This window comes from Hyposmocoma kahamanoa, unplaced genomic scaffold (genome assembly GCF_003589595.1).
Source record: "Hyposmocoma kahamanoa isolate Upper Pololo Valley unplaced genomic scaffold, ASM358959v1 78, whole genome shotgun sequence".
Lineage (NCBI taxonomy): Eukaryota > Metazoa > Arthropoda > Insecta > Lepidoptera > Cosmopterigidae > Hyposmocoma > Hyposmocoma kahamanoa.
Window position 1 is genome coordinate 2,963,479 of NW_020653945.1, and position 24,429 is coordinate 2,987,907.

Below are 24,429 nucleotides of genomic sequence, written 5' to 3' on the forward strand. Positions count from 1 at the left end.
TAAGTTATAAACTTTTACGAGAAGCTTAACAAAAAAAGATAAAAATTGTGAAACTATCTTCCTACTGTCAACTTCTATGCAACCTGTTTTCACAAATAAATAATTGTAATAGTCGGTATATTATAAGATTGGAAGCGCGGCAATGAATCAATGACACTGAAGACTGGGAGGGTAATCTTGTGTTACCAACCAAAGTATTTCGTGCATTATCAATTTTTGAACTATTTATTTCCATAACAATTGTTATTGTCGGAAGGGAAAATATTGTAACTAAATACAAATAATAAGGGACCGAACATAGTTAGTACAATATGTTACAATTTCATTAGTGAATTAGTGAAAACAAAAGTAATTATAATATTTCATTTTTAAACGACTTCAAAAAAGGAGGAGGTTCTCAATTCGACTGTAAGTGTTTTTTTTTGTATGTATGTTACGCGATAACTCCGGTATTTGTGAACCGATTTTCATGATTCTTTTTTTGTTGGAAAGGAGGTACTTCCGTAGTGGTCCCATTTCATTTTGAAGGGAATCACCCACCTCGAAGGGTGGCTGTTCACGCTTGATGATTCATATTTATAAATAGCGCCTAAATTTTCTTAAGGAGCAATTATTTTAATGGTTGATTTTGCTATTTCTTCAATTCAAGGCGTTTTTCGCTCAATAATCTTTGAGTAGTAAGAACCGATTTTTATTATCTCCAGTGTTAAGTCCTATATAGTGGCGAATTTAAGGATACTTCAATAAAACTTAGCAAATAGATGTAGTTCCACGTACTTTTGCGGTCGTTTTTTTAGTACTCTATACTGAGATGATTATTTATTTATTTGCAAACTTTACAGCTTTTAAATTTGGTTTACAATTCTGAATAATCTACTTACATAGCTAATTACAAAGTTTGTCCGATTACAATTCATTGTTTAACGTTACATAAAAACTAATTCGATGCCAGAACGAAGCCTTTGTTGTTTACCAAAGAACAATCTAACAAATTGAAATATATATTGATAACATATAACTAAATTCCGTTGTATTAATAGATTTAGACATAAATTTTTTAATTACTATGAAGCGACTTACAATATAACATAATAAACAAATGGACTATAGTAGAGTATGCGCATTTGTGTGTCTACTTGTGTGAAGGTGTATGTGTATATGTGTGTTTGTGCTCTGTGTAACAATAATTACCTTTTAAAGTGGGGGTGTTCCATCAAAGAATTAATAAATTTGTTGCGGTTCAAAAAGAAGATACCAACAGTCTTTAAATTTGTCCTCGTATAATACAATTAGTAGCAGTAGAGCACCTCGTAAAAGGGTTCGCGATTTAAAGCTCTGTGTGCCACTGCAACTGCTATGGACAGGCGTGTCGCTTAACACCAGACGCACTACTTTTACGTCCCGTTATAAGCAATAATGATAATGAATATCAATGTCCAATTAGATGTCTTTGAAATGACACTCAACCACGTTTGAATCAGCAAATTCTTATCAAGATAAAATAATTCCCGAAGGAGCCGTTGGAAAGAAATTGCATTTTTCGTCACTCACATAATATAGAGCAGTGGTTAGAAGATCTCATTATCCGAAATGAAAACAATTTATTTTTTATGATTTTTTTTAAAGTACGCAATACACATTTCTGACCATTTTTCCAGTCTTAAAATGTTAAAATTCGTTACGAGCATGAACAGTGAAAAATTATTTAGTGTAATTCTAGCGACTTTGTCATTTTCTGACTGCGGTGTAAAACTTTCCAGGTTCTTCTGGAAACCGAGCGTTCCCTCCGTCTGACTCGTGAAGAGCGTCTGCGTTGGCGTGAACTGATCACGCATGAAAGCACTCTGCGACGTGAGCTTTCCAGATCCTCCACCCGCGACGAGTTCACCAGAGTGGCTCATGATCATAGGTTCGCGCCTCTGTATCCACCACACAAGTGGGAGGTCATCATCAGGATTCTAGCACCGCCACCTGACAAACCTAAGGTAATGATTGCAATATTTTTATTGAATATCATGATGTTATAATTATTAATAGAAAGATCGAACACACAGAAAAAATTCCGGCCGTATTCGAATCGACGTCTTCTAGCATACCGTGTCAGATGCTATACTAACTAAGACACGGAACGAATCAGCGGACCTCACGAATTTTTCTATGTGCTTGAGTCTTATCTTTGTATTCGGTTTTTCAACGACTTTTTAGCCGTAACGCCATCTATGAGAAACCTATAATGTTTCGTCACCCAGTTAGATACCTTTACAGCTACCAGCCCCGGCAAGAGATGTCGCTATTATTGAAATTTTTATTGAATTGGTATTCAATTATTTTCATGTGAAACCGTTTTTAGTACAATGATATTTATTACTTTTTGTGAAAATACTACACTAGTTTGTTAATATGCGGCAATTTATTCCATAAGCGTGACCAATATTCAGTCGATACTCGATAGAATATTTATCGACTGCAATCACTAGCTGTTCGCAAGCGGGCACCACTTTTACGCAATGAACTGTCATTTTACTCCGTCTTCGAAAAAGGCAGATTATAACTGAGGTAATGATTTTTGAGCTTTCAGAACGTTTACATGTTTTATACCACTGATGAGTTCTAAAAAGCTTTATCACATGCGTATTATCGGGGCATTTAAATATTTACTTAAAATTCGAAAATAAATTCCACTATTTGAGAAAGCGATATCAGGAACAATACAAAGATGGCGACGGCAGGCGAACAGAAAAACTCAATCGAAACGAGCCTGCCTGAACGAACTAGTTTTGTAATCGTGAAAATAGAGAGGGCAGCAAGTTTAAGCTTGACCCCGGGCGGCAGAAATCAACGCTGCGCCACTGTCTTCCACCTAGTTCCGGCCTAATCAATGCGCCGCGGGCACTTCTGGCTAATCAGAATGCATTACCTCGAGAGATTTAGTCCTCCTCCCTCGCTTACCCTAACCGGTCAGGCGCGACTCGGCCGTCCGTAACACTCATATATACATCTCTTTACTACATTGTAATTTTCTTGGTTTCTAGAATCGCTACCGCAAGAAGAGTGAATGGGACTCCCGCTCTCGCCGCAGCTCTTTGCCGACATTGTACGAGTATGACAGCGACGCTACATCGCTGAGAGATCCGCAGCGCTCGCGCAGGTCGTCCTACCGCAGCGACCACGTTGACATGCGGTAAGAACTTATGATAATGCCCTAAATAAAACTTTCGGGCCTTTTTTCCTCTCATTACACGATTATGGCTGTAATGAGAATAAAATGTATAAACGAGATGATGTAGAACAACCTAATGCTTTACCAGATAAAGACAAAACTATAAGGCGACATCCTATTGTTATCCCTTGCGCGATGATGCGTGCGTCTGACGAAAATGTCCGCACGACCGCGCGTTCAAACATCTGTGTTTTTTTTTTGTCAACATTTGTAAAAATCTTCTTTTTTCCGTAAGTCGAAATTATGATTGCGAAATTCGCCGCGCCTCTTTCTGTTTTTATGGAGTAGTATATTATGTGGTCCACGTTTTGCTATTTGCGTTGAAAGAAATATTATTCGACGGCAATAGCTGTGCGTCTCTGTTAAGAGCCATTTCGAGGGTGATTGCATCGCTCCAAAATATGACACACGATTTCTAATCGCGCGACTGGTTTCATCGCACGATGAAATCGCATCGCATCGTGACAATAGGACGGCGCCTAAGACGAACAAGAACATGTGTTATGCTCTCTCGAATGATGTGACGCCAAAATACGCTTTAGCAACAATAGAGTTCCTAATTAAAGAGTTTGTCCAGGCAAGTACTGCCACTTCATATGTTTCTACCGCCAACCAGTAATGGGAGCAGGTTTTGAAGGGTATGTCAGAGTAACGAGATCTTTGCGATTTAACTCTGAATGACATTGCAATTGCTATGGATAGGCGTGTCACTTACCACCAGGCGCACGGCTTGTTTGTCCCGTCACTGGCTATCATAATAAAGAAGTTTTGTTTTCTATTTCCGTTGTTTTTTTTTTGGTTCTCAATTCGACTGTATGTTCTTTTTTTTTCTTTTTGTTTGTATGTTACGCGATAACTCCAGTATTTGTGAACCGATTTTCATGATTCTTTTTTTGTTAGAAAGGGGGTACTTCCATAGTGGTCCCATTTCATTTTGAAGAAAATCATCCACCTCGAAGGGTGGCTGCTCATGAGTGAAGATTCACTTTTATAAATAGCGTCTAACTTTCATTTAGGAGCAATTACTTTAATGGTTGATTTTGCTATTTCTTCCATTAAAGGCGTTTTTCTCTCAATATACTTTGAGTAGTGTCGTAGTGAGAACCTATTTTTATTATCCCCAGTGTCAAGTCCTGTATAGTGGCGAACTAGGGGATATTTCAATAAAACTTAGCAAATAGACGTAATTCCACGTACTTTTGAGGTCGGTTTTTTTAGTACTCTGTACTGAGATTATTTATTTGCCAGAATACAGTAATGATGAAGGTCTTAAATAAAATTAGGTACATTGTATTCAACCTGCAAGCAGATGTGCAAATATTAATTTCATGTTTTGTTTCTACTGTTAATTGCACTTTAAATTAATGTAAATTTTTATTTGGAAATTCTAAGTATTCTTTATTACTATAGAAGCAATATGTCAAAAACCATTTTGTCAATTGTAATTTAAAAGTATGTCCTTGCAACAATTTAATTTAATTTGGCAAATTGTTGAAAATAATTATACTCATGTTGAAGCAGTTTTTCTTATAAATCACTTTATGGCAACGAGGTTGGCACAAAAGATTCATAATTTTTGCTCTAGTCTGCCTTTGATTAATTTCACCACGTGTTTTGAAGTATTGAGGAAAAGTTTTGACAAATACAGATATCCCTAATGTACATGCTTGGCAAAGGCAGTATGTTTAGTTTTTTTGAACAGCGATTGTTTCTGCTCCGTTCAAATAAAGTGCCTCTGTGTTACAGAAATAATAATATTCTTTGTCTATCTTAATAGTGTCAACGTTCTTTCTGTGTTAATAGCGTCGCGGATTATTATAATAATTGCTTCGTTGCTTTCCAGGTCTATGTCGGAGATGATGGTGGACTACGCACGCGAGCAAGCTGATACGCATTCCGAGGTGTCAGGAGGAACTCAGCTCGGAAGATACTACGATGACGACAGCGATATGGAGCACCCTTTCCATCAGAATCAGTTAGTACATCTTCATTAGTTCGATCTAAGCATATTAGTTGACACTTAAGAAATAAACTTTGTTGGTTAAGACAGAGGTGTTTAAATCGTGTAACAATGTTTTTATTATCGTGTAACGTCTAAAATTCCGTTGCCTGAGAGAATCATATTTTTCATAGCAAAAGCTTTCTCTCAGATACACGATATTGAGTTTGTTGGTTTAAAAGAAATAGTATAAAGGTCCATTTACTCAGAGAGAGTTGTTTCTTGACTCGAAGATACGATTAAAGAAATAATTTGATTTTTTTTTTATTTTGACATTCGCAATTTACGCCCTTTTACGTGAGTGATAACCACCTCGCCATTTGACCATTAAACGCATCGAGTATATCATCAGAAATGGAGACGAAATAAGGGCCATCCATCCCTGGCAAATGGGCCATCCATCCCTGGCAAATGGGCCTTATTTTACTTTCAAATATCAACTCTCGTTTGCACTGAAATCACAAATTCGAAAGCTGAAATAGTACAGCGCCAACAACTGTCCAAAAATCTTCTGTATTTATTGTAATAAAGATAATATTTCTAACAATGGGGGCTGGTCCATTCGGCGGTGTTGGAAAAACAGCAAAACATCTAATTAGCAAACAAACAGAATCTTTAAAAAAATTTGAAGTGAAACAATACGACACCCGTCAATTGTTTCGAATTCGGGCTGGCCAATTTTATATACTCGATGCTTGCCACCCAGGCGCACGACTTGTTCATCTCGTCACGTTGGTATCATAGAAAACCTTTTCATCACACTTGCTCGTAAACAGTGTCATGACATGCAGACAAAGTCGACCGTAATGTCTTAAATTATGCACACGGGCTGTTATGGATTTTTTACGTCAAGCAAATTAAGCAAAAAATTTTTATGCTCGAAAAATCTGATATTTCAAATCTTATATTTCAAATTTGTGCGAAATATGCGTATATTTCGCACAAATTTGAAATATAAAAAAAAAACGAAAAATTTGCAATTTAACTACTTTTCTTTTATTGAATTTATTTCTTGTATTCAAATTGTGCGGTATTTTTAGAATTTGGAAAGAATCTGTTCCTTTTACAATATTTTAGTGCGAGTTGTATATTATGTATGGAAAAATACCTGGCGATCTGTTTAAAAAAAAAAAACAAAAAACTCCATTTGCAAAATCCGTAAAAGTTGCGTTGTGAAGCGATATAATATTCATTCAAGAAATAAATTATATTTGTATCTATTTCCTCGCAAATGTGATAAAACATCACGGGCGGTAAAAATTACAAACCTCGAGTCATTAGAGCCCTCAGCCTTCGGCTTCGGGTTTCTAACAACCTCTCGATGGTAATTTCTTATTATACCGCCCTTAATACACAGTGTACTAAAGCAAACTCAATATCCTTAGATCCTGGTCCCGTCACTCGCTGAACCGGTCAGTCAGCCAACCGTCTCTCGCTCGTTCGGCTACTGAGGTGGTCGAGCAATGGACAGCGCCTGAAGGTGACGTCACTCCTACACCTGGACGACGGGTTAGAGGTAAGCATTATGCATATGGGCCATATTAAGTATAAAAGCCTTTGTAGCATAATAGTTTGACTTACCATTGGCTGGTGTTGCCACTCCGGACGTCCGTAGCGACGTGCCTATCTTCCTGCAACGCTTAAAAAAAGAGACTTACACGTGGCACCCATTACATCATCACGTGCCGGTAATAAAAGAATCGCCATAGCTTCATTAAAGAAGTATACCCTCTGGACGGGGAAACTAAGCAGGCTCGAATAAGTCTCTGGAAGGAGAGATACCCCTAAATAGGCTGCGGACCCAAGTCGGCCGAAGCAAGGAGTGCATGCACGGGTGGGGTTACAGCTCGGAGAGCAAGTCCGTGTGTAGTCTCTCCCCAGACAATGGCACATCTTTTGTCCAGCCCTGCGTGTCCCTGCTACTACTTCGGATGTCGCTTGTGCACTAAGTCCGATTCCAATCCGAGAAAATACGGATATCGCTGGTACGCAGAGATGAAATGATTCCTGCGATATTTCGGACCGTCATTTCTCGGATTCGGAACTGGGGGTCTACTCTCGATATCCGTCTGACATCCATCCGAAACAATTACTGTCAAATAAGTAATATTCGACAAAATTAAAAGACAAGTATCAAGAATGAAGCTTCATTCGCATCACGCGTCTTTTCATTTGGTCAAGTATTGCTTATTTGGCAGTAATTGTTTCGGACGGATGTTGGACGGAAATCGAGAGTAGACCCCCTGATACGAATCGGACGTATTGCATAAACGCTCTTAGTGTATACGATTGCAGCTGTATGAACACAAATAATTTTCATATGTTCACGTTTAAGTTATACATAAAAATATATAATAGTAATATGTTCAAAATAATATTACAGGTGCTCAAGGATTGACGACGTTCACATCATCCGAAGTCCGCACGTTCCAGGCTTCGTCAAGGGACTGGCGTGATTAAATACTGCGAACGTTTAAATGTAATTTTAATAAGTCCAACGAAAATATGCCATTTCAATATCTTTATAAAAATCATTGTAATTTATTAAAAAAGAAAATGTAAAAGTTCAATAATAGGGAACGTACAGTGGCTATAGTTATTATGGTTGGGTTCTAGATGGCGTCACTAGCCATTTAGATCAAGAGCGGTCTTTGTAAGCAACAGCTGACTTTACTGACTGGTAGTGTAATCAAACATCATTAGAATTTCATTTGTTGTGAATTTTTTAACAGATCGAAAAGTTAATTAATGATTGATACATAAGATTTAGAATCGATTGACAGTCATGTCTAATTCAATGTAGATTCCCGAGTCTGCCATAAGATGGCGCTTACAGTCACTTGTTCGTCCTCTATTTTGGAAAAAGAAGATTTCTTTCTAAAAAAGAAAGACTGCAAATCACAGTCTTTTTTTCTAGAAAAGAAAGAAAGAAGTAAGCGTACTTAATTTTTGCAGCTCAAAAACTCAATAAGAGGTGATAATTATCACTGCCTTTGTTAATAAGTACATTCCATTTGTATTAAGTACATTCCGTCCTTTTGCAACTAATATACCTGTGTAAGTGACATAATAATTATATAAGAGATTTTATTTTTTATTTTTATCACTAGTCGATGGTGTAGCAGGCTTAACAATACGGAAACTGTTAAAATTTAAATAAATAATGTTCAAAAGTATCATAGACATTCAGGAAACTCAAATCATTAAAGATATCTGATTTAAAATTTGTTATGGAAAGATTTTATTAGAATTATTTGATAATTCGGTGGATTTTCTGCAAAATAAAAAAATAAAAAATATGTCAACTATTTCTTAGGTCAGAAAAAATAGGCTGTTTGGCATTATGCCAAAGCCGTTAAAATTCTACATAATCATCGTCCTAGTTTACCATTTAGAGAAAAGGTTAACTAATAAATGCATAGTATAATTTTATATAAATATTAATAACAATAAGTTACAGTAATATAAAAATGCAATTATTTTTCATAATATTTTTAAACTAACGTGCCAAAATAAACATTAAAATAATGCATCCTAACACCCAGTTTTCCATTATGATATTAATTTTAATTTTGTACCTGTAATTTAGGTATTATTTTTATTATTTAGTAGATATTAATGCATGTAGAAAGAAATTTGTACTGTCAAGGAAGTCGTGTCAAAAAAGATTTTTAACGCTTTTTTGTGCGATTAATTCAGATTTTTATAATGCTAGTTATTTGATAACCTGCTACTTTAGTTCTGTTGTAAATAATATTTTGTGTAATGGGTCGATTACTAAAAAACCTAGCAGTCAAGGCAAGACTCTTGGTAAAAAAAAAAGATTTTTTTTTATTTTATGCTTCGGCAGAATGGTAATTGTGTTACATATTTATCTTGCCTTGATTGCTATGTATGTGTGGGTTTAAGGGAAAGGGATTTGTGCAAATGTGCTCAAGTGAAAGGTTGTATTTTTTATTTGGAGTATCTGTTCACTTTTTACGGTCTCCATTTAAAAAGATGTTACAATTAGAATTCAATCTTGATCAAAATAAATAGTGCGGTGCTAAGTGAAAATAATATTTTTATATGTCAAACTTGATTTTTTGGTTTAATGTAGAGCGTATTACAAACCGATTGATATTCCGAATTTTGATATTTTTAATCAAATATACGTACCTTAACAATTATTCTGGTTTTCATTCTAATGTGATACCCTTTGCATAAGCGTGTCTTATTCCAATCCAGTGTGTCCATGGTCGAGTTTTTGAAATTTGACTAACCAGAAAAAACACGACTTTTTTTAGTGGAATCAGATCTAAACTAGGTGTTGTGGTTCTCTAATTGAGAATAAGCTTATTCCAGCGTGGACAATAAAACACCCTTATAACTTTTGAACGACGGGCCGACTAATTCTAGTTTTTTAAACCGACTAAATAGAGACTTTTTTATTCTGGCAACATTTCAATTTTTTTTTATTCTGGCTATATTTCAAATACTCGACCATGGTCACGATGGAATAAGACACGCTTTGCATAAATATACAGTAGAGATTTACAAGAATTTCATATGTATTAGTTATTATTTCATATACACTAAAATAGTGGTTTCGAAGAAATAATTTCGGCGAGTACGCGATGGGATTGCTTAATTTGATTCAGCCATCCCCTTTCCATCATCGGGGGACTAGACGTGAGCTGGGGTTCCACTCCTATGTTGTGGATATTCCCAGGATTTACACGAAGCGTTTCGCTTCCTATGGCGTTTGTATGGCGAGCGGATGGGGAGTGGAATTCCCCCCTTTTTTTTTGTTTACGCGGGGGAAATCTTTATAAATACCCCCAGCCCAGGGAGACTCACATAACTGTGGGGACTCGCCCTCCAGACTGGAGGGCCTACCCCACTAAAACCCCCCCGGGCTTACCTACCGCCGGTTGAGTCGGCGTCGTGGGGTTATTGTTTCCTCTAAGGCGGCCAATACAACGCACACATTCAACATAGCCCCGCACTAGGGAAACCCTGTGTCACGGATGCCACGGACCCACACATAGACAACCACAAATGACACCCAAACTCACAAGAGAAATAAATGTAGGCCATACAAATATTTGTCCTCGCCCGAGAATCGAACCTGGGACCTATGCGTGGCATGGTAACCGTTCGGCCACGGAGGCAGTTAATAGCCTAGCCTAGCCAATAGCTTTGTGCCAGTGTCAACTATGGGTATCACGGAAAAGTGTTTGGTGTGTGGTAGGTATACCGAATTGTCAAAAGTTTACAATAGAGCCCATTGACTTACAATTATATGGACGTCGGGTCCGCGCTAAAAAGGGTCCGCACTTGTAAGGCGCTAAAATCGTATACAGAGCGCGACACTCCGCTTTAGTCTTCATTTGTTCTACGGACAGCGCGATACTGCGATGACATAACAATTTAAATTTCGAATAGGTTGACTTGGGACATTTTTTTCGTGGTTTTTGTATTGGACCCGTCGTCCATTTATTTGTAAGTCAATGATAGAGCCCGTTAAAAATGTAATAATGTGACATTGATAATATGACTTGTCATTAAATGATTATATACTATTATCCTCCCACCTAAAATCCCGTTAATTTTAACTTCTTCCTAACGTTCTCCCACCGTTACCACCAGTACCATTCTCACTTTGTGCATATGCTGTGTAAATTTATTTAAAATAAACAATTTGTTTCTGTAATAGCCTGTGTAGGTTCTCTATTATTGTAGATTCACCTCTCAGTGGATTCTATCGAAATTCAACGGTCAATTTTCGAGTAAAATCGCGTGTGATCCTAAACTTGACATTGGCGAAATTATCGATTACTTCGATGGGGTTATAACATTCAAAAGAAGAAGAAGACGTATGTAGTCGGCTTTACACAGACACTCTATTGCGCATGATACAATAACCGAGCGCGCGTGCAAAGACGTTGGAGGGAAAAAGGAAAGATTGTGCTTACCAGACGCGTGCTATCGCGCACTTTAACACGCGTCAGTTTCATGCGGTCCATCTTGCGCTATTAGCCTTTACACGAACGTTCTTTCCGTTCTAATAAAAACGAACACGAGCAATCGCGCGCGGAAGAACGTTACCTTAAAAAATTTCGGTTAAGGTTGCGCGTGCCGGCTTTCCCGCGCGCATTCCTGTACGCTCTAATCGCACGATATAGAGTGACTATGTGAAGGGGGCAATTGTCTTCTATTCTATAGATGGCGGCTTTTTTCATCAACCAGCTGGCTAGGAATGTAAAAAGCAATTTCTAATGAAGTAAACTTTATTTAAATTTAAATAATATAAATTCACTTTTTAAGAGCATTTTATTTATTCGAATATAAACTCAGTTTTTAAAGGTATAGTAAACTACGCCACTTATTAATAAGCTTTCAATTGTTAAGATTTGAAAATGGACGTAAAACACGTAACGTGAGACATTCTTATGAACTACAGCAGTAAGAAATAAATTTAAAATTCTCTTTGATTTATATCATTACAAGACATATATGTATTTTATACGATATTAACGTCACATGGAACAAATTTTGCATGTTCTATATAATAATTTACTATACACTTATATTATTCTATAAAGAACAAAAATGCCTGGAAAGTATAAGAGGTATAGATATAAGAAAACAACATTTACTGTATGTAGAGTTCACTAATTTACAATTCTAAAGTACATGCAACTTAGACACTCGGGCTAAGCTATTTTGATTAATAACAATTAAAACTCTAAATTAGTTTTATTAAGAAACATTAACCGCACTTTCAGATTTATTTACAGATTTCTTTTTCTAGATTTTATATAGTTCTATGCTAATACGAAATTTAAACATTCATACAAACATTATTTGTAAGATGTCAGTGTTAACTGGTCAACGTTTTCAAATCCTTTTTATAACATCGTCCCTTTCCTAGTTGCTTCATTTGACATTTTTGTACTATATGTGTAAAAGCGGCAATGGTCCGTGATTTTATAAATTTCTCCGCACGGGCGATGACCACCGATAGCCACACACGCCCTTTCATGTTAATAATCAACCAATTACAAAATATCAACCCATAGCCGCGGACCAATTTTCGCTACGCGTTGATTCAAGCACAGCTACGGACGTGAATGCGCTCATACGAGGTCATTGGTAAAAACACGAATCGTGGGCAGCTTTTATATATATATATTAAGGGCGCTTTCAAATAAAACCGTTGGAAAACAGCTGCAGTGGTGCGACTATGACTGCACGAATTTTTAGTTCACTAATTGTGACTGCAAAAGTGGCGCGCGCCTGTCACACCGTGCCGCTGCAACTGCGCTTTTAAATATTATACCAAAATTAGTATAATGTTTAAAAGTGCAGTGGCGCCACATTTGTAGTTACAGTTACACACATTTTCGACTAAGCGGCCGCGACTAGCTTACTTATTCCTGTGAAGTAAAACAGAGCCGCGCGAAACCATCCGCACGCCGCTAGTCGCTTAGTGGAAAATAGCACTTAGTAAACTAAAAATTACTAATAATTGCAGTCGTTGTTAACAAATGTCTTAACATTTTAAAACTTTCAAAATCTGTTCTATAGTAACAGGCTTATGTCTACCGTACACAGAACGAGGTTGACACGCGCTAGATCTCAAAACTTGAAGTTCAAAAGATGTTTACGCAGTCATCAGGAAAAGGACGACATTACGTAACGATTTTGTGTTCGAGTGTAGTCTTTATAAACATGAACATTTAAGCTCAATTTACATTGTCGTGGAACGGATTATAATATGCGTAGCTGCGAGAATTCCCAAGACTGCACGACAACTTTTCGGAAGACGCGCGACCTGTTTATGGCTTGTACTTATCTATTTTGTACGTTACCTTGTTCAGCTATGGTTACAAAAATTCACTTCCATTTTGTTCCGTGGCAATGTAAATTGAGCCTTGAGATCATTGACTTACAATTATATGGACGTCGGGTCCGCGCTAAAAAGAGACCGAACTTATAGGGCGTTCAAATCGTATACAGAGCGTCATTCACGCTTTAGTCTTCGTTTGTTTCTTCTGACAGCGAAGCAAGCAAAATTAGACAGTACTGCGATGACATTACAATTTAAATTCAACGTTTTAGCTTTTTCATATTCCTTTAAATGTCACTACGTTTAAATAGGTTGACTTGGGACATTTTTTTCGTGGTTTTTGTATTAGACCCGTCGTCCATTTATTTGTAAGTCAATGCTTGAGATGAATGAAGAAGCGAATTCAGAAAAACTCGAATCATAATTTATTATGTTAACAAATAAATGTTATTTCAATTGTGGTTTCTTCTAGCTACAGTCACGATATGGAGTATAATCTTTAGGTCCCTTTCCTTTGGCATCTGTTTATACGGCAATTTTGTTTGGCATTTTGACAGTTTCTTTTATGTCTCATTATCTCAAATAGTATGATGACGGCTAATACAACAAAATTACTTCTGGGTTAATTGTTATACATCTGTTAATAGAAATCCACACGTTTCTTCTCATTACTTTCTTTGTCGAAGTCAAGTTTTCATTTACAAGTAGATTTATAGAATGTCATTAAATAATAAATACGGGTCTACAGGTGTTACGAAAAGATCCATTGGCTTCATGAAATATAATTCTGGGGTTGTAATTCATATGCTGTGGTCCATCAAATTTTCTATCTACAAGATTGTCTGAAAGATATTGAACACTTAAAGTTTGATAAGCATCACTTGCCCTAACGTCCAAAATCCCTTTAAATTTGACTGATAGAGCCAAGTGATTGACGTCTTCTAGTTACTTGCTTCCAGAACCTTTTCTCGAATTGTTTTTCCTGTAAAAATTGTGTATTAGGAACAAATTATGGGTGCTATTTGAACGGAGCGAGAGACTATACAAAATCAAGACTTTAAAAACAAAATTGAACTTTTTTTTCCAATTTCTTTACACTCTTCCCCATCTTTACTTCTCAGAAGTAATGATTAGGTGAAAAATCTGCAAACAGATACTTGTTTGAAGTAAGTCTCGAATTGTTTTAATTTGTCATTCGTCTCTTTGCTCCACTCCGTTTTCAATTCCAAAAGCGTTTTTTACAGCACATAGTGAAAAATCTATCAATTTTTGTCAGACGTTCGTTGCTCTAGCTTAAAAGTCAAATCCCTTATGTTATTTTTGTTCAAATAAAAAACGCATACGTCTGACAAAAAAGGGAACGTAGGTGGAGATTGAACTAAGTGAAAACTAGAATTTATATAGTGATGAGAGTAAAGTCAAATCGTCTTTGAAATGTTTTAAAGAAGTATTCACTTCGACTGAAGATGGAGTTAGTGTAAATATTGTTGATTAAATAAGTTAGGGGGAATTGTAAGAGGATACTGATTACATTAAATTAGAAATCGGGGAAGGAAGCAAAGCTGGAGCGCAGGATGAAGAATGAAATGCGTAATGGGTTTTTAATAAAAATATATTTCGGACATTTGTTCGAAAATGGACAGTTCAGATAAACAAATTAGCGTCGTAAGCTGGATTTAAACATCAGTTACCTAAAATTGTAACAATAGATGCAAGAATTGACATTAGAATTAGAGCCAAGAAGAATAAAGGTACAACAATTTCACCAAATGGTAATTTTAAAATTACTTATGAAGTAAGAGGGGTATAGTTTAATAACATGGAAACATGTGATTATAAAGTTTTTGAGGTTAATAATTAACAATTTTTTAATTATAGCTTCTAAAAAGATTAAAATGTTTAAAAAGGCAATTTCATTGGCCGTTACATTCACTAATTTTCACACGTTCTCACTACGTTTTTGTATTATAATTTACTTAACTAATTTTTATCAGCACGCGATTTAAGACAAATCTTAAAAACTTTTAATTTAACCTACGATGAACTTTAAACTAGGTTTTCCCAAAAGGTCTTTATTAAAATTATGAAAACATTGTTATTTTGTTCAAGAATTGGATTCATAAATTCCTCATTACTTATTTTTAATCGTTTCGATTCTTAAAAACATTCCATGGCAGTGCAGAATCCGTCTACTATGTAACTTATTTCACCATTTATTTTAAATCTATAATAGTTATTAAAAAAAAATCGACAATAGATATTAAATTCAAAGGCATTAATTAATGTCAGGAAACAACAATATCAAAGTTTCTAACTAACATAAAACTTAGTTCTAATTTTTGTATTCGTTTCAAGAAATCAGTATTTAATGGAACCGAGAGAATTTTCTCGAAACGTTTAAATCCAGCTGTTTGCGTTGGCACAGAGAAGCGTGCGCGTGCGCTTACACATAGCCATTGACAAAGCAAATCTTGTAATAGCCGTTGTTGCTCACAGTCGTGCGGCGCGGGGAGAAGGGGCGAGGGGACGAGCCGAGCAAGAGCGGCTCGCGCCGGGGGCTATCGGATGAGGCGCGCCGGCGTAGAAAACCCAATCTGGAAATTTAGACAACGATCCAGATAGTAATAAAAAGTAGAAAAGAAACAGAAGATGCCAATTTAAAAGAGAACATATAACAGGAGAAAAGGAAGCAAGAGATGGTCAGAAAATAAATTGTTGTAGAAGTTAAACAGATACTTGTTCAATAAAATATTACTATAACAAGACAATTTCTTTTTTTTTTCGTTTTATTTATAAGCACTAGTAATGTACATTAAAAATGAATTACAATCTATTCAAATACAGGATTAATAAGTAATTTACATTTCACTTAAACTAATAAATAAACAAATTATACTAAGAATTCACCCACTGGCAATTTTCTTATTATCTTTTAAGGCGAAGACACTTTTATCATGTGTTCTTTTTATTCAGTGTCACGGGCACTATTTAGTTAAACGTCTTATAATATCTATGTGGTCAAGGAGCTGAATGGCCTCGACGTTCATGTAATGGTGAAGCCTGCGTTGGTGGGCTTCGGCGTACTTATGAGCTATCTTGTCTACGAATTCTATTTCCAAGTCTCGATGGAGGTTTTCGTTTCGTGCGTACCAAGGTGCATTTACAATGTTCCTAAGTACTTTATTCTGAAAGCATTGGATAATATTTATATTGGTCTTTGCGGTGGAGACCCAGAGCTATATACCATAGGTCAGACATTAGGACCTGCCTATACAATAGTAGTTCATTGCTTAAAGATAGCGTAGAATGTCTGCCAAGCAGCGAATACATATTTCTGTAACGAATGTCTAGTTCTTCTCGTTTTTTCTTGACGTGGACTTTCCAGTAAAGCTTGATGTCAAGTGTCATGCCAAGTGTCATGTCATGTCACGCAGTATTCTCATATGATATTTGTTTGTTTATAGGTTTCTTATAGCTAAAGTGTATATGCGCTGACTTTGATTCGTTAAGCTTAATGCGCCAAATTTTAGTCCATTCGTAGAATACGTTCAAAGAATGCTGCACTTTTTCTATTGCTTCATCATAGGTGTTTCCAACTGCCATTATTGCTGTGTCATCAGTAAGCTATAGTGCTGTTTTCTAGGTCTGGAATATCAGCAGTCTATAGCAGGTAAAGGATAGGGCCTAGTACACTTCCTTGAGGTACTCCAGCTTCAATTTTCTTCGGTTCAGAGAAGTTTCCATCTTGTCGTACTCTAAAGAACCTGTTAGCAATATAGGATTCTAATATTTCTGCGAACTGTTTCGGCAATCTAGACTTAAGCTTGTGAATGAGTTCTTTATGCCAAACTTTATCAAAAGCTTGGTCAACATCCAAGAGTACAGTAGAGCAAACTTTTTGTTTTCTAGAGTGTTTTCAATTATGCTGGTGATTCGGTGCACTTGATCTATGGTAGAATGTTGTTCTCTGAAACCAAATTGATGGTCGGGCACCAGATTGTTTGCTTCGAGTATGGGCTTCAGCCTTTTTAACAAGAACTTTTCAAATTACTTTGACATTATTGGTAACAAGGATATAGGCCTGTAGGAAGTTGCTTCGTGTGGAGACTTCCCAGGCTTAGGAATCATAATTACCTCAGCCATTTTCCATAACTCCGGCACGAAGCTCAGCCTAAAAGCAGCATTAATAATAATAATAATTTTATTTTATAAGAGTTGTTAATTTTACGATAGCTTTTCGAGGAAGATTTCTTAGAATTTCTCCCGTTATAAGATCGCACCCAGGAGATTTTTTGGGTTTTATCTTCATTTTAATTTTTCTTTGAACCTCTCTTGGGGTAACATGTTTAATCACCAGGACTTCTTGTAGCTATTGAAAAGCTCCTTTTTGAAGGCAATTCTCCTGTCGTCCCTTCATTGGGTTGAAAAAATTTCTCTAGGTGTTCTGCGAACTTTTTGGCTTTTTGTAAATTAGTTTTTGCCCAATCCCCGCTGCTATCTCGTATTGGCGGGATATGCACGATGGGTTTATTCTGATTTTTAATAGCTTTTCAGAGTGGAAATGAGAGTGTGTAAAATAATTAGTAGTACTATTATTAGTCAGTTGCTTTAGTACTGCTCTGATGCTTTCCTCCTTGTACTTCTTTATTTTCCTTGTTAACATTTTGGTTACGTTATTCAGTAAAACTTTGTCATCCGGTGACCTAGTTATGTGCCACCGTTTTCTCTGTTTCCTTTTATGAGCTAGCAGATCTATTATTTCTTTTGATATGTTACTCGCTGTGATTTCCGTAGAAAGCAAGGTGTGTTTTTTGTAACAGCTTCTTGGATATTGATTATAAACTTTTCTAAACCTTGTTCAATGTCACTTGGTATTTTCAAAGCGACTTTTAGGCCTACGAGACTGTTAAGATCACTTTTAAAGCTTTCCCAGTAAGTGTGCTTGTTTACAAGAGCTGGAAGATTCTGTGAACGTGTTTCGATGATGTGTTTAGTTAAATGCAGAATTATGGGTGAACGATCAGAGCGCATGTCATCACTTTCTTCTATATTTAAGTAGTTTGATGATATATTTTTATAAATAAAAAAGTCTATAAGGTCTGGAATTTTGTTGGTATCAGTTGGCCAATATGTTGGTTTTCCTGTAGATATTACACTAGATTTCATCTCCTGAATTCCTTTCCACAGTTCTCTTCCGTCAGTTCTCGTCATTCTGGAACCCCAGATGACATTTTTGGCATTGAAGTCCTCGCCAATGATAAATTTGTCTCCTAGGTTATTCATAAACTGTACGTAGTCATCTTTTTTCAGTAAATGTTTAGGAGGGCAATACATTGCTGCTATAGATACAGTATATGCTTTAGTGCTAATGCATATTGCTATAGTTTGAGCTCTCCTATCCTCCCATTTATACAATTGGTACTGTTTCAAATTAGCCTTAATGACCACACTTCCATGTATTGCATGGTATATTTTATAACCATCCATCACGATAGTTGAGTCGTAGTGCAATGCGTTTCAGTCACAAGGCAGATGTCGATTTTTTCAGTCTCGAGGACTAATTGTGGTTCTTGATAATGATTAAGTAGTCCATTGCAGTTCCACGTCATAGTTTTAAGGTTTTCAATCATTTTTGTAGTCTAGGTTTGGTACCATTTTCTACGTGTCTCAGGCGGGCTAGTCTATCTAGTGATGCTACATATTTAAGTATTTCATCGAGTTTATTTTCAAAACTCGGTTTACCTTTTGTGATCTGGGCATACGTGTGGCTAGTATTGTTATATGTTTGTTGCTGTGGGCATGGTGTAGGTTTCGTTACTTTTGGCATTGACTTAGTTGCCTTTGTGGCGGTCTCATCTCGTTGCCTACTGTTCGTAGGTTTTTTGGCATATTTGGACTTTATTTTCTGTATTTCTCTGGCGACTATACGCCCTCTATAGTTTGCTGGGTGTAGTTCTCTACAATGTACGCATTTGAGTTTTTCACTTGACGGCTTCTTACAATCTATAGTAAGATGCTGTACATTTCACGCAACTGGGATTTTAGCACAGTATTTTTGTGTGTGACCATACGCTTGACACAGCTTATATTGTGGTACAAGTTTCGAGGTTTTTAATGGATGTGTATGGAGTTTACATCCCATAATAGATTTTATATTACAGATTTTGTTTAAGTCCTCATCTTTCGTGAAGGTTAGCATAAACATATCTAGAGGTTGCTCGTTTTTCCATCTTAATTTGTTGACATCTTCGAAAATTTTGTAGCCTTTGTTTGACAGGTCTTCGACATTCGTTCTGGCTAACACGAGGGTGGCAACTTTTTTGCCATCACTCTGATAGGTCTTTCTTTTTTATTTTCACATGAGTGCCAACGAAAGTTCTGAGTATTTAGCACTCTGGTAATCGATTTATACGACTCTTCATTCGCTGCGGTTATTTTTACACAGTTATTGCTCATAATTTTTACAATAAATGAGTCGGCTTGTTGATTTTCAGACAAAAAGTCAAAGAAGGTCTGGTAGTCCTATACTTTGTCCGCTATTATTGGGGGTGGTAGTAGGACTTTTTTAGGGCTTTTGCTTTTATGCTGCAACAGAGGCGTTCTCTTTAGTAACGTTTTTTTCAGAAGATGGTACAGTAGGTGATGTGTTGAATTTTCTTTTTTTTCTATTTCTTTGCCCTATCCACACTATTTCTTTAGCTAGCTCTTCTTTATCCGTGCAGTATTCTACTACTTGGACTTCAGAACTCTGGTTCGTTTCCATAACACTGGTTTCATGATTTCTCTGTTCCAAGACATTTCTCAATTCATCTCGAAGAGAATTAATTTGCTTTTGCATGTCCTCATCTAAGCGTTGCAGTCGGATATTTTCAGCTTTCTCGTCACTGTAGCGTTGATGCAACATATGGTCCGTGTACGTCTTCAGCTTGATACTTGGTGAGGAGCTATCATTCGTAATGATTACGAGAGTAGCTGCGCCTTAGCAAATAAAAATTATGATGAGTCGGATTTTGCACAATATCTGTAACTGGTTCATCGCGACGACTGTCCGTGTCTCGGCCGATGTGCGACGACACGCAGTATCAGCACTTTATGCACACTGTACAAGATACAACTGTTCTCAGCGAGAACTGAACGATCAATGTGAATTCTATTCAATAAAATATTACTATAACAAGAGAAATAGAACTTAAAAATAAAAAGTAGATGAAGAAATTTGGAAGAGATAAATTTGCATAGCCAAATAAACTTGTACCTAATTATTATTTAGAATCATGTATTATGGTGGAATGTTAAAAGTAAAAGTGGATCTAAATATGACTTTGATGCACTCGTTTTAGGTGAACTTACATCTTCCCGTTCTGGCATTGAGACCGCGTCCGCGAACGCATCGTCTGAGCTTCCGCTCGTGCCAGTTGCTCCATCTCCATAATTTTCTCTTCGCTTTCTGGAACTAAATGGTGCGTTTGGCTTAATATTTTTGTTTGTGACTTAGGATGTATGCAAGAGATACGACTTACGTGTATAGGCTGCCTACCTTTCCAAGCATATACAGAACTGTGCGAAGTAGTATGCGGGGCGGTGCGCCGTGGGTGCGCGCGGCACAGAGTCACCGCGTCGGCGCTCGCCACCCGCCGGAGCAGCGACCTCTGGCACGCTGCGCGAAACGACCAGGGGTCGGACCCGCCACCCTGTGGAACACCATCACGCATTTATAGCTGATTGGGAAAATATTGCTAATTTAAGAATTATCGTGACATACATATGGGCTTAGAACAATAACGCATAGAAACCTAGCCCGCACACGCTAAGTGAGGCAAATTGATTCGCTCCCAAAGGGCCTACACGAGCGGGCGGGCCGTCAGTGTTCAAGGTCAACTTGCACCGCGAACAGCTCCAGAATTTTAGCTAAAAATGACGAAATGTGCGGTAAATGAGTGTAAAAATACAACAGACAAACATAAAATAGATACTAACATCACATTCCACAAGGAAGTAACGCGTTTCAACTTGTAGTTTTATATAAATATTCACTAAAACCTAAAATTAACCTACTACTAAAACTAGCCTACATGAATTTGATATTTGCTTCACTTGTGACAGTTCGTTTGATATGAAACTATCATTCTATGCGCTATAGTTCTAAGCATATGGGGTTATTTTTAAAATATGAACGACTATATTACTAACATTATAAACAACAACGTTTGTTACACAACTTTTTACAAAATATAATAAATATACCAAAAATAAACTTTTCAGTTACTGTTGTACTATCTGACACTTTGTAGATCTGTATTTTGCAGGCAAGTTCAAACATGCAAGCGTCCTCCAGGACGACTCCCAACCCCGTTCTGCAGAGTTATCCCCATTTGGAGAGATCTATTGAAATATATTTATTTTTGTGTGAAAGTAAAATCTGATGATTAAAAGTTATGGAACGAAAGTTGTTGTTTATGATGTTAGTTATATAGCTCTGCAAGCTTTTCAGTATTTTTAAAATAACCCTGTATAAATCAGATTGACATAAATGCGTATTTTACAATTTTTGGCAATTGGTTTGGTTTTGGATTTAAACCGTGTATTTTATCTAAACAGTTTCTCATCTTTACAGGTTCCACGATGATGGCTGACTGAGATGGTAAAGTCATCTACCAGTAATGTCTTATATTAATATAACTAATTATCGTTAAGTTGTAAATTATTTCCTATGTTGCTATGCCTTGCAGGGTTCATAAATAGTATATTATTGCAGAGGCCGGGAAGTAAGGGATTGCTGGACGAGTATGAGTTACAACACCGAGCTCCAGCGAGGGTATTAACACGAGTCAAGCAATTCCCGTTCCCGCCGAGGCTTATATAGTGATTTTCTCAAACAATGCTAGGAATTAATAAAATACTAAAGAGAAGAAAATGTATAATAAAAAAGTTAAAAAAAAATGATAATTAAAATGAAAAGTAATTATTGACATACTTTTCCACATAGTAGTCTGCTAAATTCTTAAGACGCTTATTGTGTATTCATAAATATTTATTTTAGTATCGTTCTTCTCACTAGAACTTATTTTCGGGACGAACATAGAAAAAGGCCAAAAAGACCGAAATAGTTATTTTTGATACAAGTGCGGAAAGTTAGTCATTATTCACGAGTCTCGAGGCATCTTGGCCCGAGCCAGAGGCGAGGGTCAAGACGCGAGACAAGTGAAAGTGACAAATCCGCACGTGTATCAAACGACGTTTTTTAATACATTTGCGAAAAAACTACATTGAAAGTAAAATAAAACAGTATTTAAAAAAAACTCATTTTCTGCTAGTAAATTAAAATAATGTAATACAACCACTGCAACCATTATTTAAAAGTCTATGGAAATATAGTTCTAACGTGCTGTTTTTGTTTATTTTCTGTAATATCGGTCTGTAACCACTTTTCTTATTATGAAGTCCTGGTACTTTTGTTTAAACTTCTTTAGGAACCCGTGCACGGTAGTGAGATACAATTTATCTGTAATACATAAAACAAATATATGCATAAAAATCTCGCCTATCACCCATTCAGGGGTAGGCAGAGACCTCCACTCGATACGTTCATTATATAGTATTTGTAAATAAATATAAGTTTTAATGACGAATGACTTACGTCACAAAGCACATAAATATTAAATAAATATACAACTTCTTTAGTTCTGTGCTTAAGATTTGAAACAACAGTAAATTAAAAAAAAACTGGAAATGTAAAAAGCACTAGTGCGAGAAATCCAACTTTCCACACGATTTGTAGTCCGAAAAATACCACGTTTTGAGCAACTGTATTAAAAAGAATAGTATAGCCATTGACTTACAATTATATGGACGTCGGGTCCGCGCTAAAGAGTGTCCGGACTTGTAAGGCGCTAAAATCGTATACAGAGCGCGACACTCCGCTTTAGTCTTCATTTGTTCTACTGACAGCGCGATACTGCGATGACATTACAATTTAAATTTCGAATAGGTTGACTTGGGACATTTTTTTCGTGGTATTTGTATTAGACCCGTCGTCCATTTATTTGTAAGTCAATGAGTATAGCATTTTATTTTATTTTACCGCCTTTTTTTTAATAGGCACTTTTAATTCTCGCAACTATGAACACTTGGCAGTTGGCTGTATGAGTATTTCTTTTGCCTGTTTACGTAGTTCATTATTAGTAGGTAGATTTAAAAGTTTAGAGAAGTGGACAGTAATGGTTTTCATACTTACTTTGCAGGCCTTGACCGGGAGGAAGTCGCATGGTCCATATATGAAAAATTTTCCGAGTTCGTTTTTTGAAAGTAATGCAAACATTTCCGAGCATATTTGAGAAAATATGTTTTCTATGCCTGCTTAATATAAGATCTGCATACGTTTGTTGAAAGACATAAAGACATAGTGAATTCATTAAGAACAAAGTCAGCTTACCCAAGACACATCCTGATCTGCCAGCATGTCCTTCCCCTGGTCGAGCGCCAGTCTCATCTCCGCTCGAGGACTGAGTCGTTCCTCCGGTGTCGGTGGTTTCTGTACCTCTCGCCGAGTGGTAGACTTGTCGTCTGCTGGTGTTGGCTCTGAAGCTAAGAAAGCCATGATAATTATTCATCCAGAGTTGACAGTTACTAAAACATGTCTAAGTCCAAGAAAAAGATCGAAAAGGTTTTCTGTTTGTCAATCAGAATGTTCGTTATCTGACAGTTGTGGAAGGCGACTTACAACGCCAGTAAAGCCATCAGTTATTCTCTGAAAATACTCGCCAGAAGCACAGAATACTTAATAATTACTGCGTAACAGATACATCACTCTCATAGAAAATCGAAAATACCTATAATAGTCTACTAAATCTGACTAATGAAATCAGGCACTCATTGAGAAGAAAAACAGAACTTATACACGCGTACAGAGAGGTGAAAACAACGTTGCCCGCCGTGTGCAGTCATGCGGAACCGATTGCTAGGGTTGTACAAGGATTGTAATGTGAATGAAAGACTTGTCTGAGCTCGCTTGCACTGTCGGTGATGCACTCAGCGGTAAGCACTTATCGCGTAACCTCGGGAGAGTGATGGAGCAGACGCAGAACGTCACATAATTATAAATTCTCCAATATAGATAGTTCTTAGGTTATCGCGAGCATTAAATATTGGAAATGTAACCATTTTTTCGGATCTAATTGTGTCAGCCGTGACCATGGAACCTGTGTCGTACCTAGTTCGAAGTATTCGGTAGCCTCAGTTTGGCGAAAACAGTGAAGGAATTTCCGAATTTCGATTCGAAGAAATTTTTCTTTGTGTTTGTTTGGTCTTTCTATCAATAATAATAACAAATTAGTGGAGCATTTACAGAAAAGTACTAAAGTACTAAAGACATCATGA

At 36.6% G+C, this 24,429-nt stretch overlaps 2 protein-coding genes across 10 annotated transcripts in view; one reads left to right on the top strand and one right to left on the bottom strand.

The window, feature by feature from the left end:
• LOC113233252 overlaps nucleotides 1-7,679 on the top strand; it is a 152,136-nt gene extending 144,457 nt beyond the window's left edge. Inside the window, exons 15-20 of the mRNA XM_026468295.1 lie at nucleotides 128-171; nucleotides 1,761-1,985; nucleotides 3,033-3,181; nucleotides 5,064-5,195; nucleotides 6,605-6,735; nucleotides 7,603-7,679. Coding sequence (XP_026324080.1) covers nucleotides 128-171; nucleotides 1,761-1,985; nucleotides 3,033-3,181; nucleotides 5,064-5,195; nucleotides 6,605-6,735; nucleotides 7,603-7,679 — 758 coding nt within the window. The remainder of the gene's footprint in view (nucleotides 1-127; nucleotides 172-1,760; nucleotides 1,986-3,032; nucleotides 3,182-5,063; nucleotides 5,196-6,604; nucleotides 6,736-7,602) is intronic.
• Nucleotides 7,680-13,392: 5,713 nt separating this feature from the next.
• LOC113232829 overlaps nucleotides 13,393-24,429 on the bottom strand; it is a 94,486-nt gene continuing 83,449 nt past the window's right edge. For 6 of the 9 annotated variants that reach the window (XR_003310658.1, XM_026467670.1, XM_026467667.1 and 3 more), the window contains 5 exons: nucleotides 23,486-23,637; nucleotides 20,591-20,744; nucleotides 20,404-20,506; nucleotides 15,548-15,647; nucleotides 13,393-14,035 (listed from right to left, as the gene is read on the bottom strand). Coding sequence is in view for 6 of the 9 variants with exons in the window: in XM_026467670.1 (XP_026323455.1) it covers nucleotides 13,958-14,035; nucleotides 15,548-15,647; nucleotides 20,404-20,506; nucleotides 20,591-20,744; nucleotides 23,486-23,637 (587 nt within the window). In the remaining 3 variants the exon portion in view is untranslated. Of the gene's footprint in view, nucleotides 14,036-15,055; nucleotides 15,648-20,403; nucleotides 20,507-20,590; nucleotides 20,745-23,485; nucleotides 23,638-24,429 lie in introns of those variants that run through there. The other 3 variants (XR_003310659.1, XM_026467668.1, XR_003310660.1) reach the window with 3 other exon arrangements.